General features: G+C 39.1%; 1 protein-coding gene across 3 annotated transcripts in view; it reads left to right on the forward strand.

Annotated features, from left to right (window-relative positions):
• Nucleotides 1-23,591, forward strand: part of tmx3b (thioredoxin related transmembrane protein 3b) — a 125,927-nt gene that overhangs the window by 37,427 nt on the left and 64,909 nt on the right. For all 3 annotated transcript variants that reach the window (XM_043688478.1, XM_043688481.1, XM_043688479.1), the window contains 5 exons: nt 239-284; nt 5,006-5,086; nt 11,699-11,798; nt 17,069-17,146; nt 21,089-21,155. In XM_043688478.1, the coding sequence (XP_043544413.1) occupies nt 239-284; nt 5,006-5,086; nt 11,699-11,798; nt 17,069-17,146; nt 21,089-21,155 (372 nt within the window). The remainder of the gene's footprint in view (nt 1-238; nt 285-5,005; nt 5,087-11,698; nt 11,799-17,068; nt 17,147-21,088; nt 21,156-23,591) is intronic.

The following is a 23,591-nucleotide window of genomic DNA, read 5'->3' on the forward strand; positions in this document are numbered from 1 at the left end:
AACAATTCCATTCATCTTTGTGCTCAAAGAAATTGCAATGTTTTAAAGTTAGCAAACTACAAGACCATTTATATAGAGTTGTTACATAGTGGTTAACTATATTAGGTTTGAAGAAAACTTTTTCAGATAAATTGATTAGAGATAAAAATACTCAATGTAAGCATTTGCAGAAACCATTTGTAACCTAAATCTGTCATTCCAGTTGTTTCTAACTTCCCACTCTTTTCCTCCTCCCCAGGTATTGCCTCACAGTTTGGAGTCCGAGGTTATCCAACTATCAAATTGTAAGTGAAGGATTATAGTATCTTATCTCTTTTTCTCAATATAATTAGGAACTGTCAATCGCATTCATTCTAACATGCTCTCATGAAGCTCAAGTAATTCTTATGTGAATAGGGAGTTGACAGGGTTGCTTATACAGGAAAAAATTGCAATTGATATGGAATACTTTTTATTGAATTTTATTGCAGCTTCATTAGTCAGTTATTTTTGAAATTGGCATTAAGTAATATTAATAAATCAACTTAATTACTCATTGTAGGAGATTTGTTTTGAAATGTTTAACCAATTTGAACAGTCTTTCTAATCAAAGGCAGAAATTGGACTGAATGTGGATAATTAACATTTGAACCAAACTTCTGCATATGTACTTATAAAAACCAGGTTAGTAAGCTTCTTTCAGAAGCTCATGAAGATTGGGAGTCAAGAAAAAAAATGCCAGATGCTGAGGTGCTCATCTGAACTAGCATGCCAAGTATCCACAACATATTGAGACCAACACAATTGAGTTACGCTGGTCAGGTAGTGCGAATGTCTGACACTAGCTGAGCAAAATGAATATTTTTGGAGGACTTGAGTTTGGGTGCACTTTTAAGACAGTTAAAGACATCACAAGGACTGTCTGAAGGGCTTCCTTAGGAGTTTTGATTTAGCCTTCGAATTCTAGGGGAAGTTCACCCAGTGCAACCACAAAATGTGGTGCAACCTTCATTGAAAGAGAGCTCGTACCAAAGGCACAGAGCAGGGCAAGTTGAGAAAAATCGAGCCAGCAATTCATTCAAAATTTAGTCATTTGCATTATCTTATTCTAATTGCAGCAGAACCTTGCAGGATTGGACTTAGCAGTCAACTACATAGCTATCAAAGTCCTAAAGAACAATCAGATAATGAAAATTATTTTTGCGTCACACTGACGACAAATGCAATTTTTACATACTTCAGTTCTCCTGCGATAAAGGTCAATGTTTCATTAACCTTTGACGTAGCTTTTAGCATCCATACAGCAGTTTGTATGTATTTGTATGGTGGACACAAATTAGTGGAGGAACAGGGCTTAATAACTTTAATTTTTTTGAGTAACCAGGAGGAATGATCAGGATAGCACGGTGCATGGTGTCTGTGTGGATTTTAATAAGGCATTTGATAAGGTCCCATTTGGCAGACTGTTTAAAAAGTAAAGCCCATGGGTTACAAGGGAATGTGGAAGAGTTGGTTCAAAATTACATCAGTAACAGGAGGTAAAGGATAAAGGTCAGTATGTTTTTTAATGAGTGAAAGATATTTTAAAGTGGTGTTCCCCAGAGCTCAAGTTTTGGGGTCCTTTGCTGTCTGGGGAATGCATTAATGGTTAGTTTAAATGTTAATGTCACAGAGTTGGCTGTCAAGAGCATGAAGATAGCGACAATTTGCCAAAAGTGGCCAGTTGCTGCATTTCGTGAGAGTACAGAAAACAAGGGAATGGACAATATAGGGGGGCGTTTTGTGAGTGAGAGACAGACAGAGAGAGACAGACAGAGAGAGACAGACAGACAGAGAGAGACAGACAGAGCGAGACTACGAGAACTTGATGTTCACATCCACAGGTCCTGGAAGAAGGTGGTTTCAAAACAAAAGGCAATATGGGATGCTATCCTTCATCGGTTGGGGTATGAATTCAGGATCTGTGATGATGAAAGTAAATAAAACAATTGTTAGGCCACTGCTGGCGTTTTGTGTACAGTTCTGGTCACCACATTATAGTAAGGACATAGTTGCAGTTGAGAGTCTGATGTGATACACAACAATGTTGCCAAGGCTTGAAAATTGCACTTTTAAGGTAAGATTGGATAGGTAGGTCTGTTTTCCCTAATAGAAGGAGATGAAGGATGATTTGTTGGAGTTGTACTAAATAATGAGGGGCTTGGGTAGAGAGAACAGGGAAGACCTGTTTCCATTAGCAGAGAGATCAATTACCGGGAAGCATAGATTTAAGGTGCTTGGTTGAAGGATTAAAGGGGACATGAGAACAGGTTTTTTTTTAAACCTAGAATATGATGGTTGTCTGGAATTTCTTGCCCGGTTTGGTTATGACAAAGACCCTCCACTCCTTTTAAAAGGAACCTGGATCTGCATCTGAAGCACTGTAGTCCTCAAGGCTTCAGACCAGGTGCTAGAATGTGGAATTAAATGGCTGGCTAGTTTATTCCGCCAGACACGATGGGTTTAACTGCCTCTTCTCTGCCATAACCTTTCTATGATTCTAGAAGCAGCACGCCTAATATATTTTGAATGCAAAGAGGATAAATGGTGGACTTAGTAGGTTGAGGTTGGGGGGAGAGTAAAGGACAGAAAAATAAGGTTTCCTGCCAGATGTTGACCCATTAGATAAGTTGCTTCCTGTGCTGTAAAATTTTGATTTAATAGAGTTTAAGATTTGTTATGCTAAATTGCTGAAGCTTGCTGATTGTAGCTCTTATATGGACATTTTCTTTTGTTTATTTAATTTTTTATTTGATTGCGGAACAGAAATTTTATTTTTATCTTCATTGCTATTTATATTACCATGCTCAATTATTTGAGATACTCCTTGTACATTGTAGAAATTGATGTACAGCTAAGATGCTTTTGGTAATGTAAAATTTTAGGTATTTAAGTAGTAATTAAATAATCACATCTGTTTCACCAAAAGGCCATTGATGATAACCAGAAAGTTATCTTGTGTACAGAATTAGTTGAACTTCTTTTGGCAGAGTCCTGCAACTAGTGCCTGCTATGTATACCTTTAAAATTGTTTTACGCTATTAAAAGTGCAACATTCTTGTAATCCTGGTTGTTTATTTCACATGATGGAAATTGTCAGACAAGTATCTCCATTAGCATATAAGTGCTTTGAGGTTTTTTTATAGAATCCCTATAGTGTGGAAACAGGCCATTTGGTCCAGCAAGTCCACTCTGACCCTCTGAAGAGTAACCCACACAGACCCAATCCCCTACCTTACACTCCTGTCTAATGCACCTAACCTCCACAATCCAGAACACTATGGGCAAATTAGCATGGCTGAGTTCTGTCTCGTTTGTTGAGGATCCTGCTCTACCATTGCCTTCTATTTACACTATCCATAATTGCTATCCTTCTACTTGCACTATTCTACAATTGCAACTCAGCAAGTTCACAAGCCTATGCTGCTTAATTGTATTGTGTATTGCATTGGCATGGTGCATGCTGAGAGTTTTGGTCATAAGCACTGGGAATCATAGCAAATGCTAAGCGGGTTGAGTCTCTACTCAGTGGAATTGAGAAGAATTTGAGAGATGATCTCACTGCAACAGATAGGATTCTTAAGAGCCTTAACAGGGTAAATACAGAGAGAATGTTCTTCTCATGGGAGTGTCTGGGATGAGGAAGAATCTCTTCACTGAGAGTTAAGAGTCTTTGAAACTCCTGGCCAGATAGTTTTTTGAACTCTGGTTCAAATGTGACATCAAATTGCGACAGACTTGTTTAGTGAGACTTTTGCCAGGAAGGAGGATGTCCCCAGTCACTAGGAACAGAGTTTGAAATTCTGGTTGAAGACCAAGCTTCAGTCTTCCTAACATTTAAATGGGGAAAATTTCTGCTGTATACTGGATACCAGATGAAGAGTGGATTCATCAAGAAAGTGATGATGAGAGAAAGAGCTGGGTTGTGTCAGAATACATAAGAACAACACCGTGCATTTAGATAGTGTTGCCAAATCACTGCTTGTGGATAAGATATAAGAGGTAGCCACTGATTGTTGGAGTTACCAGTGATACATGTTGAGGAGTGGGGGAGAATCCATTTTAAGTGGTATTCTGGCTTGTTTAGTTAAGAATGGAGCCAGGTGAGAGCAGTCCAACCCAGCTCAGCGGTGGAGAGATAGAGAATGGTGTAGTTAACTATGTCAAAAGCAGCAGGTGGTCCAATAAGAATGGGTTGGGATAGTTTATCTTTTCACACCGAAAGGTGAATGCATTTTAGGGGAACGCATGCAAAACTATTGCGGTGACAGTATGTAACAATTATTGATTCAGTTACAAGAATAGACTGTTTCATAATCAAATAAGATTCATGGCAAGCATGCAAGATTTTAAATGAAAGGAAAAGAATTGCCTTTATCAGAAACTTTTTCATGATTTTAGATTTCTAAAAATTCTTATTGAATATGAAGCTGAATTTAGTTGGAGTCCACAGACCATAAAAGGAGCAAGGTGTTAGGGGAGCAGAGGGTGAGAGAATCTTGTGTACCACTTCCCATTCACAGCATTTGGATGACTGTTTGTAACATAGTAGAGAACAGGAAGGACCCAATTCATTCCATCCATGGTCATTGTTAACATCAAAGAGGAAACAGTAGAGTTTTGCGATATGTTTTGTCAACAGTTAACTGGATTACCTTTCACATTCAAAACTATCAAGTTGAATTTAAAAATAATTATTAAATTTAAGGGTTGTGAATATGGCACTGTTGAATGCATTATTGAACTAGTAATGAACAATTACATTTATAATTCAAGTGTCTAATTAACAATGTAAATCAATGATGGTTGTTTCTATTCTTAATTAATTGTATGTTGTTGGTAAGTCTTGCACTTTTGTATTTATTTAGCTTCTATCTATGTATTTTCTGTTGAAGTTAATCTACCATTCTTCTCTCACTTATAAGGGAAAACATTACTTAATGAATTGTAGTATTTGCTTGTTCAAGTTCTTTTTCTCCCCTCTTAGGTTAAAAGGAGACCTTGCTTACAATTATAGAGGACCTCGTACCAAAGAGGATATAATTGAGTTTGCTGGCAGAGTATCAGGGTAAGTGAAATTTTTATTTCCCTTTGAAATTTTAAGTTATAAGAAGCTTGTACATTAGTCTGCAGTGTGATGTTACTTAATTTAATATTGATTAGATTATTTGTTACAGCTTCTGTTTGTTTCCTATAAGCTTCAGAATGCATAATGGCTGAAAGAATGTCTTTCTTCCTCAATAAAACAAAAGCTGGAATTTGAATTAGATCACCTACATCATCTGTTGAGTAGGAAATGTAAACATTCTAATCAAGGACATCTTCGATCACAAAGGATGGATTGAGATGATAATTTTAGTTTTTTAAATAAGGTATATTCAATTTTGGAAGCAGATCGAACCTCTTGAGGGAAGTATCTAGAAAATTCTGGGATAGCCGTGGCAACAGCCCTTGGGATTGAGGCCAGGTTTAATGTTATTAAGGAGATTCTAGCATGTGGACAAATTGTAGGGTGTGTATATTTTTCAAAACAAGAGATGGGAAAGGGAGGTTGGAACGTCATGGGAGAATTATATATGTTGAAAGAAATAACCGAGCACCTCGGGTTATATTTTCCCTGCAGCACTCAGAAAATGCTAATGCCTTTTTCCACCGCCATTTGCTACCACTTTGAAGAAAGAGGAATAATAATAGAAGACAATGACAATAACAGAAATGGGTAAAGAGCAGGAAGGCATAGAAAGAACAAACCTTTAAAGTCCTCTTTACTCGCATCTTATACCAAAATTGGGATAACTGTCCCATAAACTAGCCAAGCAACATAATTATTCTCTAGGAATTGTACCTTACAGGAATTATACCTTAATATCTCAGGCGACACGGTGGTTCAGTGGTTAGCACTGCAGTGTCACATCGCCAGGGACCCGGGTTCAATTCCAGCCTCTGGCGACTGTCTGTGTGGAGTCTGTACGTTCTCCCTATGTCTCTGTGGGTTTCCTCTGGGTGCTCCGGTTTCCTCCCACAGTCCAAACGTGTGCAGGTCAGGTGGATTGGCCATGTTAAATTGCCCATAGTGTCAGATGCATTAGTCAGAGGGTAATGGATCTGGGTGGGTTACTCTTCAAAGGGTTGGTGTGAACTGGTTGGGCCAAATGGCCTGCCTCCACACTGTAGGAAATCTAATCATCTCAGACATCACATTACCTGAGGGTGTGCTGTCCTACTTGCTGGACATACCCATCAGAAGAAGCGATATATGATTGGGAGTCAGTTGCTCTGGGAATCATCAACATTGTCTGTGGGCACAATGAATTCTCATGGCACCAGGTATAACATGAGCTGCAGATTACACCTACTATTCCTCACAGGTGGTAAATTAGGATTCTTCAGTGTTGAACATCAATTGGAAGAAGCAATGAAGGCGACAAAGGAACAGAAAAGACATCAATTACCAAGAATGGCTGCATGGTACCACTATTGATAACTGAGTCAAGTCCAAAAGGATATAGCTGCTAGACTGGTTCTGTTGCTATCGTCTGTTGAGGGAACTGACAAGGCAATAAAAATCTACTTTATCCTGTTCTAACCAGTCCACCTGTCGCAGATAAACCTATCCATGACAATATTTGTAGGATTTGCTATTGCACAGTCCTTATGGAGATGACGTCCTACTTCCACATTGAGGATATCCTCCACTATGTTCTGTGACACTACCACTGTGCTAAGTGGGACAGGTTTAGAATAGATCTGACAGCTCAAATGGGCATCCTTAAGACACTATGGATCATCAGGAGAACTGTACTCAGCCACAATTTGTAACTATTACCATCAAGCCAAGGGATCAACCTGTTTCAATGAAAAGCGTAGGAGGGCATGTCAGGAGCAGTCCCACATGAGCTGTCACCATATGAAGATGCGACTTGGACAGAACTATTTCCATGCCAAATTGTGAAAGCAGCATGCAGTAGACTGTGTTAAACAATTCCACAGTGAACAGATCAGATGGATTTTCTAAATATCAGTATTTCTGTCTACCTGGTAAAACCTGAATGATCTGTAATCCTATCATATCAAAATATGATTGAGGCTTACAAAACTATCTAGGGCAAAACTAGAAGCTTATGGATTATTTGGCTATTCTTTAAATTGAGAAGGGTTTTTCCCATGTGACTTCTTGGAACCTGAAGTCGATCGTTTAATATGTGCTACAAGCCACCTGCTTTATGCTAGAAATCAAGTAACTTTGAAAAAACAGCTAAGCAAAGTTTTCAAAGAGATATTGTTTGTTATTAATTACTGAAATACCAAGCCTGGCTGAGAGGATTAATAGGTGTCTGATACGTCTCGCTGGACTTTGACTACTGTATCTGTAGAACAGACCACACCACTGAAGTTGAAAGTTTCTCCTACAATCCTGTTTTTATTTGAAGTTTCTGAGAAACTAGTAGATTTTCTAAATACCAATTTTTTTTTTGTCTACGTGGTAAAGCCTAAATGAACAGACTGTGACCAGTTCACAACAGCTCCAATCCAAGTTGCTTGTTGGTAAACGTCCAGTTCTGATTTCAGTCAGCGGTTGTCAACAAATCAGCTTCAACAACAGGAAATCTAGTCGATGTAAGAGACGTTGCACTTTATCCTTTGTTTCCAGACCCTTGGCACATGGATGCTTTTTCTCTTTTTTTGTATTTTTTAAAAACCACCTCAACAGACTTGTCATCCTTGTGCTATAAGTATATCTGTGTGTGGAATTTGTGGGATAGATTTAATTCTGCATCATACTTTGGGTTTTTATCAGAGTTTACCACTTGCTTTAAAAATGGAGTTTGTTCATAATAAATTGATTTTTTTCAGTTCATTGAAGAAGCCTGATGGAGTTTAATTTTTGGTAAGTTGAACTATAGTGAGGCAAGTTCCAATTTGGTAATTGAGTAAACAAATTTGCTGCCTTCTCAAGGATAATGCTGGCCAAGTCAGTGAAAACAGCAGCCAAAACTCAGGTATTCATTTCACAGCCAAATGTTACATATTTTCAATTTTCCAGTACACTGAGACTATCATCTAATCATATCACAGGTGCTTGTAATCTCTCAGTTCAGAACAGCATTCACTCTCTCGCAAACGTACGCCCTCAACCTCATAACAGGAAGGGGCAGAGTATTTAGTAATAGCGCTGGAAAGCTGTGAGCAGGTCATAATTATGAATAGTTCATGGTTTCAAGAATCAGCATAAAGAAATATTAAGTGGCATTGGCTAAATATGCAACTTTTTATGTTGATGCAAAGTGATTTTACAATTGAATGCACATTTTCTGCGTTTATATTCAATTTGTCACCACTTATACTTAATATTACTCAAAAGTTTTATGTTGAATTTCCAATGCTTTTATTTGACAATTTTGTTTCCATGCAGTTGTTTACTTGATCATACTTATTTATAATTTCATACACCTTACAAGTATGTAAGCCTGCCATCTGCTGGATAACATTTGTCTGTATGCATGTGTGCTCAGAATTGATTAATGTTTCATCATTCTGACTTTAAAGTTTAAACTGATTAGGCTCAACCATGAGCTCAGAATTTGATGATAATTCAATCTAATTTAACCTTAAAATGAAAGTAGAGATTGCTAGAAATGTTCAGCACATGTTAGAGAGAGAAAAATGATTAATGTTTCAGGTGAAAGGGAACTTGTCAAAGTTGTGTGTACATGAAATAATATAATAGTTACCAGATTTATTGATATTTTGTAAAGCTATAAGCTGGAGCAACATTTACCATTGCTGGAAGATACATCTCCTGAAATCAGAGTCATAGTCATACAGATGTACAGCACAGAAACTGTTCCTTCAGTCCAATTTGTCTATGCTGATCAGATTTCGTAACCTAACCTAGTTCCATTTACCAGCACTTGGCCCATATCCCTCTAAACCCTCCTATTCCTATATCCATCCTGTTCCTTCAGTCCAATTTGTCTATGCTGATCAGATTTCGTAATCTAACCTAGTTCCATTTACCAGCACTTGGCCCATATCCCTCTAAACCCTCCTATTTCTATATCCATCCAAATGCTTTTTAAATTTTGTAATTGTATGAGCCTCCACCTCTTCCTCTGGCTGCTCATTCCATGCATGCACCACCCTCTGGATGAAAATGTTGCTTCTTAGGTCCCTTTTAAACTTTTCCTCTCACTAAGCCTATTCCTTCTAGTTCTGGATCCTTCCACCACAGGGAAAAGGCTTTGTCTATTTACCCTATCTGTTCCTCTAACCTCTCAATCTCTGATGCTCTAGGGAAAACAGTTCCAGCCTATTCAGCCTCTCCCTGTAGCTCAAATCCTACAACCCTGGCAATGTCCTTGTAAATCTTTTCTGAGCCATTTCAAGTTTCACAACAACCTTCCAATAAGAGAGAGATCATAATTGCATACAATATTCCAAAAGTAGCCTAACCAACGTCCTGAACGTCCACAACATGACCTCCCAACTCCTATACTCAATGCTCTGACCAATAAAGGAAAGCATACAAAACAAACACCTTCTTCACTATCCTGTCTACCTGCAACTGCACTTTGAAGGAACCACGCTTGTTTTTTTTTCTGTCTTTCTCTAATTTCTTGAGGGCCTTCCATTCACAATTGGAATTCAGATACTGCAGACTTTCTCACATGCACCTTGATCATTAAAAGCTGTAATCCATACTTTGATCAGATGCATCAATATATTGTGATTGGCCTAGACAATGCAAGACTCGTTGTTAATTGGTTTAAGGAATGCATGATCAATCTATAATTGGCTCTTAGGGGTGATGATATTGACTGATGTCATTCTAATGATCTCTATACAGGCTCCTTTAAGTTGTCAGACGCCTATGGGTCCCTCCTGTTCATTAATTCTTTTGTTATGTCACTATTTTTTTTACTAAGGTATTTGCCTGTTTCTAAACAGAAAGGGAGGCATATGCATTTAAGACCCCATACATTCATGTCTGAATATCACCCAATTTGGCAAGGTTCCTGTTAAATCAGACACTTAGTTACACTTGTGTTTCTACTATGTTTGAATGTTTGGAAACAGTTGTTACCATAAAACTAACGCAGAAGCTACTTTATCATTTTTTTAATGTCCAGGAGATTGTACAATTACAAACTTAAACACGTTATTTATAAAGTTTATTTTAATATACAGGTTGTATTTAGTCACTTGCTATATAGTGCTTCTATTACACCAAAACAATACTCAGTTATGGTGATGATTCTTTGGCGAGGGCCAATGAGCCCAGTGTCTTATTCAAACTTGGATGATTGGATCTGAAACTAAATCGATCCCTTCCATCCTTGCAACTGTAAGTCTGAACATTAGGTTTTGCCTTCATCCTGTTTGCAATATGATTGTGTATTTCTTCGTCGAATGAAGCTAAGCAGAGTCACATGATGTTACATTACTATGATCTGTATTAATTATTCTCTAATAGTAGGTTCACCAATGAATATACTCTGTATGAATATAACTAAATTTAAATTAAGTATTAGTTTGCCTAACAATCCGTCAGTGATGTTGAGATCGTTTATAAGTATGAATAATTAACTTATCCAAAAATAAAGTTGGAAGCTGGATCCACATCTTTCATTGCACAACTGAAAAATGCATCTCCTGAATCAGTTTGGTTTCTCTGTATCGAAGGATTTGGGATAGGTGGGTAATTTTCAGGTTGGTAAGCTGTAATAGTGAAATACAGACTTCAGTGCTGCAGCTAGGCCAATCAGCAACATTACTTCAGGAAGGCAAAAAGTTAGAACAACGGGGATGCAACCCATGGTCAGCCTGTAACTGTTTTGTGTCTGAACTGCTCTTGAAGCTCGATTTATACCAGTTTTTGTATCTTGAACCTGCGCCATTTAGACTGTAAAGTAGATTCAACAGACCAAATCCCTTTCCTGATCTGCAGTGTAAAGGCATAGCTGCTTTTAAATGTTACCATTGGCAATATAGTGAATCTGTGCCATTATCTGTTTTTTGTCACCCTTGGCAGAGTAGTTTTGTTTATATGCGCGCTTTTACTAGTTTCGTTACTATCTTACTACCAGTGTTCTTCCGTGAAGACTTCCATGTAGCAGAAGCGGACACTGGAATTTGTGCAAAAGAAAGACCAGCTTGTTTTTTTTGTTGGTTTTCAGGCATGCATGAGTTTTGAAAAGACCCGTGCAAAAGTATTGAACAGCCAGGTTTAATAATATATCAATTTGTTTTTAAATTATTTGTTTATAAAGTGCTTCTTTGTTGTCTGGGTGCGCCTCTTCACTTCGTTTCCCAATTGTTCTCTACATTTAATTTCTCCATTTAGATTTAGCTACATGGAACAGTGTTTCTTATTCTCTATGTAAGTTATAATTGGCTCCTTTACAACTGATGAAGACTCTTAACTTCTTTTCAGGTGTTCTTAAAAACAATTACAGATTCCATAGACCTTTTAAAGAAATTATAAATTTTCCTTGCTCCTGCTTCTGGGCCAAAGATCATCATGTCAAGCAGTCAAGCTACCTCTACATAAAGAATTGCAGTTGATATGTAGAAACGGAAATAAATGTGGATTTGATCTTTAATGGCTTGTGAATTATGTTTGGTCTTTGGCTTGTGAAATGGATGTTTAATTGATTTTAAATTTGTTTTTTTTAAATAGGCCATTGGTCAGATCACTTTCCTCTCAGCAGCTATTCGATCATTGGCAGAAGAGACATCCAGTCATCTTTGTCTATGTTGGCAGTGAATCTCCACTGAAGGTCTGGAACATCTGTATTTTAAACACAGAACTGTCTCACTTTAGTTTTTAATCAACTGCCATAAGTTTTGAAGTTGGATGATGTCTCAAACATAAAGGGAAACCAGACTTCTAATCTTCCTGTGAATTTATATTAAGCAATTGGGAGAAACAAAAAAAGTGTATCGGCATATTGGGTGAGAGGGTAGGAAGTAGGTCAGATACTTTTAGCATTACCATCTCTTACTGAAAGAATTAAGGAGAACATAAGACAATTCGACAATAATTTCTCAAGTACCTATGTGCAAATTGTACCATTTGACTCCAGAGTAGTCAAAGTGGTGTCTGCTTGTGAATGATAAAACACATATGCATGCAAATCTAAGGTCAATCATTGATACTTTCGTAAAATATGTAAAACATCTCCCATATCAGTTTTATATTGTATGAATTACTGTGGAACAGCTCGAAAATTGTTTAATAAAGTTTGACACATTGAGTTATTTTTGAAAAATTATAAAACTGAACAAGTAAAGCCAATGCGTTGGATGCAGCACGTAGATTTTAGGCATTTGACAAATTGTTTCACAAAAAGCTTTAATCAAAATATTTAACATTTAAGTACAAAAGTTAGAAAAATTGTTGGCTGACAAGAACCAAAATTTAGCTAAATGGTTACTGCTTGGATTAGAAAGGTTTTGCAGTACTGCACCCCAAGGATCAGTGCGAGATCCAGTTTTGTCACGGTTTAGAAGTTAGTTGGACAGCATACAGGGAGTGCACACGGCTTTTTTAACATTGGTAGTGTCCATATCAAGAAATGTTTGAAGGCACTGGACACTGCAAAGACTGTGGGTTCTGACAACATAGCAATAGTATTGAAGGCAAGTGCTGCAGAACTTACAGCACCTCAGCCAAAGTGTTCTCGTACACGTGAATATCTGCCCAACAGTTTGGAAAATTGGGCAAGTGTGTGCTGTATACAAAGGGTAACACCTCCAATTATTGTCACATTAGTCTTACTGTCAGTCATCAGCAAAGTAATGGAAGGAATTGTCAGTAATGTTATCAAGCAGCACTTAATTCAGCAATAACTGCTCACTATCACCTAGTTTGGGTTGTGATAAAAGAATTGAATTCTAGAGGTGAAGTGAGAGTGACTGCCTTTGACATCAACGTAGTATTTGAATGAGTTCCAGGTCATCTCTGCAGGAGTTTCCATGAGTGGAGTCTATTCAGCTGCTTCATCAATGATCTTCCCCTCATAAAGTCAGAATGAAGATGTCCGTTGATGATTACACAATGTTCAGCACCATTTGTAACTGCTAAGATACTGAAACAGTCCATGTCCAAATGTAGTAAGACTTGAACAATATTTAGGCTTGGGCTGAAAACTGGCAAATAATATTTGCACCATGTTAGCCGACCTCCAGTCTTCCAGCACCTCGCCTGTGACTGTCGATGATGGGGTGTACCCTGGATCTCTGAAAAGCTGGGAAGTGATTACAGGGCCTCTTGCTGAGATATTTGTATCATCAATAGTCACAGGTGAGGTGACAGAAGGCTGGATGTTGGCAACGAAGATTACCTCAGATGACAATGGGACCTTGATCAGATGGGCCAATGGGCTGAGGAGTGGCAGATGGAGTTTAATTTAGATAAGTATGAGATGCTGCATTTTGGGAAAGAAAATCTTAGTAGGACTTGTACACTTAATGGTATGGTCGTATGGATTGTTGCTGAACAAAGGGACCTTGGCGTGCAGGTTCATAGCTCCTTGAAAGTAGCGTCGCAGGTCAATAGGATAGTGAAGAAGGCGTTTGGTATGTTTTCCTTTATTGGTCAGAGTATTGAATGCAGGAGTTGGGAGGTCATATTGTGGCTGTACAGGATGTTGGTTAGGCCACTTTTGGAATATTGCGTGCAGTTCTATTCTCCTTCCTATCGGAAAGATGTTGTGAAACTTGAAAGCGTTCAGTAAAGATTTACAAGGATGTTGCCAGGGTTGGAGGATTTGAGCTGTAGGAGAGGTTGAATAGGCTGGGGCTGTTTTCCCTGGAGTGTCTGAGGCAGAGGGGTGATCTAATCGAGATTTATAAAATCATGAGGGGCATGGATAGGATAAATAGACAAAGTCTTTTCCTGTGTGGGGGAGTCCAGAACTAGAGGGCATAGGTTTAGGATGAGAGGAGAAAGATATATAAAAGAGTCCCTAGCAGTAGCATTTTCACACAGAGGGTGCTACGTGTATGGAATGAGCTGCCAGAGCAAGTGATGGAGGCTAGTACAATTGCGACATTTAAAAGGCATCTGGATGGGTATATGAATAGGAAGGGTTTGGACTGATATGGGCCAGGTGCTGGCAGATGGGACTAGATTGGGTTGGGGTATCTGGCCGGCATAGACCCTTCGATCCAACTCGGCTATTTCCTTGCTGTCCATCTCTATGGCTCTATGGTTGGTTGGAGGTTAGTCATCTCAGCTCCAGGACAACTCTGCAGGAGTTCCTCAGAATAATGTGCTCGGCCAAACCATCTGCTTTATCAGTGACCTTCACTAAATCATAATTCAGAAGTGGAGATATTTGCAGATGATTGCACAGTGTTCTGAATCACTTGTGAACTCCTCCGAAACTGAAGCAGACTATGTGCAAATGCAACACGATTTGGGCAACATCTAGGCTTGGGTTGACAAGTGGCAAGTAACATTTGTCCCATACAAATGCTAGGCAATGACCATCTCCAAGAGGTGACAATCCAATCATCTTGATATTCAATCGTGTTGCTATCACTGAATCCCCAACCATGAACACCCTGGGGGTGACCATTGACCAGAAATTCAACTGGACTTGCCCTATCGACCAGAGCAGGTCAGAGGCTAGGAATTCACATCTGCAAGGCTGAAGTCAAGAATGCGATGGAATACTCACCACTTCCTGGATGGATGCAGCTCCATCAACTCTCCAAAAACTTCACACTATCCAGAACAAAGCACCCATTCCCTCCAAAACTACTTAGCAGCCATGTGTACTATCGACAAGAGACGGTGCAGAAATTCACCAAAGATCCTGAGTTAACACCTCCCAAGCCCATGTCTGCTTCCATCTCGAAGGACAAGGGCAGCAGATACATGAAACACTACCACTTGCTAGTTCCCCTCCAAGCCGCTCCCATCCTGATTTGAAAATATAGTGCTGTTTCTACACTGTTGCTAGATCAAAATCCAGCAATTCTTTCCCTAAGGGCATTTCGGATCAACCCACATACTGCAGCAGTTCAAGAAGACAACACGCCATCACTTTCCCAAGGTCAACTGGAGACTGGCAATAAAATTCTGGCCAACCAGTAATATCCACATCCCATGATTGAATAAAAAAGCCATTCATCATCCTGACTTGGAAGTATATTGCTGTTCCTTCAGTGTCACTGGGTCAAAATCCTGGTAGTCCCTCTCAAATTACGTTGTGGGTCTACTTACAGCAAATGGACTGCAGCAGTTCAAGAGGCAGCTCACCACCACCTTGTCAAGGGCAACTAGGGATGGGTAATAAGAGTCAAGAATCGATGACACATTTCTGTATCATGTATTATGTTGATTTTGATTGGATCACATTTTGGAATTTGCCAGGAATAGGAAATTGTAATTACACAGTGAGACTGATGTGCAGAAATAATTTTTAGTAGAACAGCAAAGGTAGAAGGAGACTAATAATAAAAAAAATTCAAACCTTTTAGTAGAATAAGTAAGTAAAGACATTCCTATAACTGGGGAGTTAATGTCATAAGGTCATTAAGTTAGAGTGATTACTAAGTCAGTAAGGAGAGAAGTACAAAAAATGTCTGTACAGAGGTTTGTTGTGGCATCCTTATCATGGGAACAATTGATTGTCCCATTGCCTCTTATGAGGGCAGGTGCTTAGATATCTAAAGCAGAATAAGTAGCAATAACACCTTTTTTTTTTTGTCTGATTTATTTTTTGATTGCAGTAAACAAGCAGCTCTGATCTGGCCTAATGTCTATCTATGTTGTAAACGTATTTTTCAGAACTTAGATAGTCAGACTCCAAAGGAGTCAAACATAAGAGAACAACCCAATTTCTGAAAATTCAAATCATAAAATTGTTATGGTGCAGAAGGCAGCCATTTAGCCCATCGTGCCTGCACCAACTCTCCAAATGAGCGTCACAACTAAGTGGGTCATCATAACTTGGTGGCATTATCCCACCCTTTCCCTGTAACCTTGCATGTTACTTCTGTCAAAATAATCATGCAATTCAGGCTTATAATGCATCGATTGAATCAGTTTCCATTACACTTCCAGACAATGCAGTCCAGATCTGAAACATTCCTCATCTATAAAAGAATTTTTTCACAATGCATTCACTGCTTTTGCAAGTCACTTTCAATCTGCCATTGTTTTGCTCTATTTATGAACAAGAACAGTTTTTCTGTCTGCTCTGTCTAGACCCTGCATGATTCGTGAAAACTTCTATTAAGTCTCCCCTCAACCGCCTGTTCTGAGGAAAACTCTCTGAACTTATCCAATCTATGTTCGTAACTGATTTTTTCATTCCTGCAACGATTTTACAAAAACCTTTTCTGCTCTCTCACCAATTTGTTCACATCCTTCTGAAAGTATGCCACCCAGAACTGTGTACAGGACCCCAGTTGGTCTAATGAGTGCCTTATACAGATTTAGTGAAACCTTGCTGCTTTAGTATTGTAACAAAACATATGATATGGTCTACTTTGTTAACTTCCCTCTCTACCTGTCCTGCCACCTTTTAATTATTATTGCATGTATACACCCAGATGTCTCTAGTCCTGCATACCCGTTGTAGTAGTACCCTTTACATTATGTTGTTTCTCCATGTTATTCTCACGAAAATGTATTCCCTCTCGATTCTCCGCATTGAACTTCATCTGCCACCTATCTAACGTTTCCGTAACTTGTCAGTGCTCTTTTGAAGTTCTACATTGTCCTTATCCAGTTTACGATGCTTCTAAACTACGTTTTTTTTTGATTGAATGGTAAGAAAAAAATTTTAAGGGAATAAACTGAATGAAATCTGTATTTCTATGTTTTCTATATTTTTACAGATTTGAAAGAATTTATGTCCCAAACCAGAAGTATAGCTGATTTAAAAACTAATAGTTACAAGTTTTAAGTGTGTCTAGGAAATCTATTTGTTAATTTTTAGCGTGATATAAATTTTGAGCTACGTGATAGGTGAAACCTTGTCAAAAATTGTGTTTTAATGCTTGGCATTCTTATAATTTTACCCCCCACCAGGAAAAATTCTTTGAAGTGGCATCAGAACTGATTGTGTATACCTACTTCTTTTCTGCTTCAGAGGATGCTTTACCAGAGGTAATTTTTAAAAAATTCTCGTGTGTGTGTGTGTGTCTTAATTGTAATGATACGTCTTTTTTTTTTCCCTGCTGCAAATACCAGTAGGACCTTCTGTTCAGTCTTCCACACACAAATGGGTTCATTATTAACTCTTTCCCTTACTGCACACCCACACCTCTGAATCATAAGGTTCTGGGTTGAAGTCATACTTGAAGCCTTAGGTGCAAAACTCAAGGCTGTCATTGTTGTGAAGTATTGCCCTATCAGATTGGGGAGTAATATACAAGGATAGATTGAGGATTGGTTAATGGGTAGAAAGAAGAATGTAGCAATAAATAGATAATTTTCAGATTGGGATGCAGTTGCCTGTGACCAGTGGTGTATTATAAGCATTAGTGCTTGGGCCCAACTGGTCATAAATTATAACAATGATTTGGATGTGGATGCCAATTGTAATATTTCCACATCTGAAAACAATACAAAATTTGGTGAGAATGAGTTCTGAGGCAAATGCAAAGAGGCTCCATGAGAATTTAGCTAGGCTGAATGTGTGGGCAAGAACATGGCAGGTGGAATGTAATGTAGATAGTTGTGAGGTTATCACTTTGATGGAATGAAGATGCAGTGCTTCTCAGTGGTGACAGATTAGAAATTTGTTTATGTCCAAAGGGACCAAGGTCTGGTTGTTCATAATGTTGATGAGGGGCTGATGAAGGTCTTATGCCCAAAATGTCGACTCTTCTGTCCACTGCTGCCTGACCTGTGCTTTTCCAGCACCATACTTCTTGATGAGAATGCAGCAGAAGTTCACCAGTCTGATATCTGAGGTGATGAGATTCGTCTACGAGACGAGAATTAGGAAACTGGGCCTGTATTCTCAGGAGGTTAGAAAAATGGGAGGTGATCTCAAAAAAGACCTACAAAATTCTTAAAGGGGTAGACAGAGTAGATGGAAATTGGATGTTTCTCTTGGCTGTGATCTCTTGAATTAGAGGACATAGCCTCAATAAAAGGCAAGTTATTTCGGACTGAGATGAAGAGGAACTCCCTCGTTTTATAGGTGATGAATGTTTGGAATTCTCAGCACAAGAGGATTGTGGAAACTCGGCTATTAAGTGTGTCCTTAAAAGTGATAGATTTCTAGTTACTAAGGTCAACAAGGGATTCGAGGATAGCATCTGAATGTGACATGAAAATGTATCAGTCATGTTCTAGAATTGTAGGGCAGACTTGAGGGGCTGAATGGCCCATTCCTACATCACTGCTCATGTCTCTGGTTCATTTAACAAGTAGCACAAGTCCCTGTCATTACCAGCCCTTCAGCGCTGGAAAAACTTCATATTTATGGAAATCCTCAAAACGTTAACACATCTGTATGAAATATATTCTTGGCCTTTTTGCTTGAAGAAGAGCAATGTATTCTATTCCTTTTAATGCTTGTTTATCGCTAGAGCATTAATAAATCTCTCTCTCAAGCCTTGATGCCTTTCTTCAGTTATGGTCTGCATACACAGTACTCAAGCTGTAGTTAAAGTGGTGTTTCATTTCAGTTTAGCAAAACTTTGTGGCCTTTGTACTTAAAGCCCAAGATTCCATGTGCTTTACTAATTACTTTAAAGCTGCATAACATAGTAGCAAAGATTTGAGCACAAAGCCCATGTCTGTATTTATTTTTTTAAAAATCCATATTGGCTACTTTTTGTTGGAGAATGTGAGGACTGCAGATGCTGGAGACCAGAGTCAAGAGTGTGGTGCTGGAAAAGTACAGCACATCAGGCAGCATTCGAGGAGCAGAAGTACTGATGCTTCAGGCATAAGTCCTTCATCAATATTATGAACAACCAGATCTTGGTCCCTTTGGACATAAACTTAGAGCTTATGCCTGAAACATCGATTCTCCTGCTCCTCTGATGCTGCCCGACTTGCTGTACTTTTCCAACACCACGCTCTCTACTTTTTTGGAGCTTATTCTTTGAGAGGGTTGTATGTTTCGTTCAAGTTGTCTGGGTACACAAGATTGAATTTAGGGATATTTTGCAATCCGTCTGCTCGAGAGAACTCTGGAGCAGGTGGGACTTGAACCCAAGCCTCCTGGTTCAAAGGCAGAGTCACTAGTATTGTACAACAAGGGCTTTACCAAGATTCAGTTTGAAGTGATCCCTGCAGTAGGCCCCTAATTGTATACCTAAACTAGTGAGGCGATCCAGTACTTTAGATTAGATTTAGATTAGATTAGATTACATTACAGTGTGGAAACAGGCCCTTCGGCCCAACAAGTCCACACCGACCCGCCGAAGCGCAACCCACCCATACCCTTACATTTACCCCTATACCTAACACTACGGGCAATTTAGCATGGCCAATTCACCTGACCTGCACATCTTTGGACTGTGGGAGGAAACCGGAGCACCCGGAGGAAACCCACGCAGACACGGGAGAACGTGCAAACTCCACACAGTCAATCGCCTGAGGCGGGGATTGAACCCGGGTCTCTGGCGCTGTGAGGCAACAGTGCTAACCACTGTGCCACCGTGCCGCCCACTAAGGTTTTCATGGTAATTGGCTAATTGAACTACAGTTTATTGGGAATTGAGATGCAATTTTGTCACTGAGAACTGAGATCACTCTTACCCAACTTGAGTTTCTCACATCAGCAGTTGGACAAGCAACAGTAACATTGCTAGTGCACTTGGGTGTTTTTAGTTGGTTAAACTGCAGAGGTGATGTCTTGGTAGTGTTATTGCAGGACTGTTAATCCAGAGACCCAGATAATGTTCGAACCCGGGTTTTGGAATTTGAATTCAATAATAAAAGAAATTGAAATTAAGGGTCTAATAATGACCATGAATCCATTGTTGATTGTCGAAAATACCCATCTGGCTCACTAATGTCCCTTAGGGAAGGAAACTGTCATCCTTACCTGGCCTGGCCCATGTGACCCCAGACCCACAGCAATCTGGCTGACTCTTAATTGCCCTCTGGGCAATTAGGGATGGGCACTAAATGCTGCCTAGTCAGCAATGTCTTCATCTTGTGAATGAATAAAAAAAACTCCAATACTGTTTTCACTTGTCCTTGAAGATCCCTGGATATTCTTTATACCTGGCAAGTGGAAAGTATTTAGATTTTTCATTAATTTGAATATTCTTAGTGTAATATTGGAGTTCTAATGCCTATAAAGCCAAGATGAAAGGGTTTTTTGGGGATGCAATAATTGGTTTACATTTAAACATATATTTGGGGCCAGCTTTCCATACACTGTATCTCAGTTGGTAGAGCAGAGAAGTTGATGGTGGATTTAAAACATTAAGGGCTGTCATGGCTCAATTGTAGTGTCCCTACCTTGGTGGCAAAAAAGCCCAGGTTCAAGTCCCATCTGCTTCAGAGGTGTATCATAACATGTCTGAACTAACTGATTGAAATATCTATGTTTGGAATCCAGGGCTACTCATGGTTGAAATTACATCTATCCTGAATGGTTTTCCTGCAGTTACACACTATCTCTGCCCAATTAGCCAAGACTAATGTCACCACTGATAAGATGATTGTAGGAAGAGACGTGAATAATTGCCCTTTGGCTGTTGATGATGTAGGAGATTGTGGAGAAAATGTGTAACCATACAGAAAATTAACACCAAAATGTGCAGGAGCTTTCGTGAGCCATAAAAGCACAAACCTTCACCATTTGGCTCCTCAAGCCGACCTTGTAATTCAGCAAAAAATGAACTAGTTAGGAAAATGCAGCAATGAATTCATACTTAACAAAGTCCACAAATTACAACAAGATAAATCTCAAAAGTTTAAATGTTATTTCAAGAGGGAACATGTTCACATTTGATCCAGACCTACTTGCTTCAAATAACAACCAGATTGATTAGATACTCTTCATCTATCAGTATAATACCACTGAGGATGATTTTGGACAGTTTGTAAATGTTTGTGGTGATGCTTTTCTACCAGGATGTCTCTGTCCAAGAACTTCCTGCTGTGTTGGTGTTCAAAGATGGAACCTACTACACATATGATGGTGAGTCCAGAAAGCATGTTTGTATATCTGTTATTGTGGGGAGAAATGATGGGGCGATGATGCTAAAGCTAAAATTAATGAATTAGGACTTAGCATGTTTCCCTTAGAATCCATACAAAGATGCATGATGTCTATACCTTATTAATATTCTGCTTGCGTGAAACTGGTTTCTGAATCAAAAAGGCTGATTCTTCTGAACTGAACTCAAATCATTCGTGGCATCTGATCTGAAAATCCAGGATTGCCCTTATTTTTGATTCTGGTGAATAATTGACCTCATCCAATAGTTTAGTGCAAATACGTCACTTTGGTAAATTCACTTTTTGGCTAAACTTATGACCAGTTTGGAACTTTGTGACCAATTAAGTTATTTGTTAAAGTTGTGTGCATGTTCTTCCCAGGTTTGACTGAACACAGCCAAATGGTCAGTATAAACAATACAATTCTAACATAACACATAATCAGATTGTAAGTTTGCTCGCTGAGCTGGAAGGTTTGTTTTCAGACGTTTCGTCACCATGCTAGGTAACATCATCAGTGAGCCTCCGGTGTTCTGTCCTGATTTCTGTTTGTGTCTTGGTCTGTTAAGGTGGGTGATATCATTTCTGGTTCCTTTTCTCAGAGGTTAGTAAATGGGGTCCAAATCAAAGTGTTTATTGGTGGAGTTCTGGTTTGAATGTCAGGCCTCTAGGAATTCCTGTGCATGTCTCTGGTTAGCCTGTGGTAGGATGGAAGTGCTGTCTCAGTCGAAGTGGTGTCCTTCGTCTGTATGTAAGGATATTAGTGATAGTGGGTCATGTCTTTTGGTGGCGAGTTGGTGTTCATGTATTCTGGTGGCTAGTTTTCTGCCTGTCTGTCCGAGGTAGTGTTTGTTACACTCCTTGCATGGTATTTTGTAAATGGCATTAGTTTTGCTGGTTGTTGGTATAGAGTCCTTCAGGTTCATCAGTAGCTATTTCAGTGTGTTGTAGGTTTGTGGAGTAGTCTGGTAATCATCTCGGAAATGTCTTTGTATGGTAGTATGGTTAGGGTTTCTGGGTGTGTTGTGGGACATACTAGCAAAATTTCACTACAACTTTATGCAATTCTGGCCATTAAAATGTGTTAGTATTTGAGCGTGCATTTTCCTCATGTCTAACTGAGCTGCCAGTGGAATTTCCTGAGCCACTCTAAAATATCATTACAGTACTGGTCATTCTGTTATAATATGTGTTTCATCAACAGGAATTTGCTATAACACGGTTGATAAATTGGGGATACTGTTTCTACAGAGAAAGCTTTTAAAGTGTGTTGACTGTAATGCAATTACAGCGCCATAGGTTTAGAAAGAATGCTTAAAGTTATGAAAGAACTGACTGTATTCAGATGAGACTACCACCTAATGGACTACTGTATACTGGTATAATGGTTACACTGTGTATAGCTGTAATGTAACTATTTTTTCTTCTTTTCTCTATTCTGTAACTAAGGATTGTACCTAGGCATCCTGTACCTAAGGTGGTGCCATGTGGTGGTAACATTGTTACCTGAAACTAATCTTGTAATTGAAGAAGCTGTACCTAGGTACCTTTGTACCTAAGGTGGTGCTGTAAGTGATGATTTATAAACTTTTCACTGTACTGACTTGAGTATGTGACACTAAAGCTAGTTCTAATTCTACGGCCAGTTCTGCTTTGGGTAATATTTGAGTTGGTCTCCGTTCTCTCACTAACACATTTAGTTTTTAAATAATAGCTCTGGTTTTGGTTCCGATTCAGTTTTTGAGTAGGCTGTTTGATATAGCTCTGCCAATTCAGAATGCTTCTGTTGCATTTATAATGAACAAAGATAGGTTAAGCATGTCAACTCATCTTCACCTTTATCATTTGTGTTTCAGCTTTTGAAAATTGTCAGGTAACAAAATTTTCAAACCATCTCCTTTTTGTAGACTCTTCCTTTCGTTTAATTGTGTTAACCTAAATCTAGGAAGCAATCTAGAATGTTCCTGCATTGTGGCACAAACCTTAGCACTGCTCCCACATAGCATCAGAGACCCAGGTTTGATTCAAGTCTTAGGTGACTGTGAATTTGGACATTTTCCCAGTGTCTGTATTTCTGCCAGGTGCTCTAATTTCCTCCCAGTTTTCAAAGGTACGCAGGTTAAGTTGATTAGCCATGCTAAATTGTTCTATAGTGTTCTATAATGCATGCTAGATGAATCCACAAACCTGACTGCCCCGGCCGACCCTTGTCTCAGCCTGATTCTGCCCCACCGAACTCATCTCTGCATACCTCGACACGGTCCTGTCCCCCTTAGTCCAAGAACTCCCCACCTACGTTCGGGACACCACCCATGCCCTCCATCTCCTCCATGATTTTCGCTTCCCCGGTCCGCAACGCCTTATTTTCACCATGGACATCCAGTCCCTGTACACCTCCATCCCCCATCACGAAGGA

Source organism: Chiloscyllium plagiosum, chromosome 4 (genome assembly GCF_004010195.1).
Source record: "Chiloscyllium plagiosum isolate BGI_BamShark_2017 chromosome 4, ASM401019v2, whole genome shotgun sequence".
NCBI lineage: Eukaryota > Metazoa > Chordata > Chondrichthyes > Orectolobiformes > Hemiscylliidae > Chiloscyllium > Chiloscyllium plagiosum.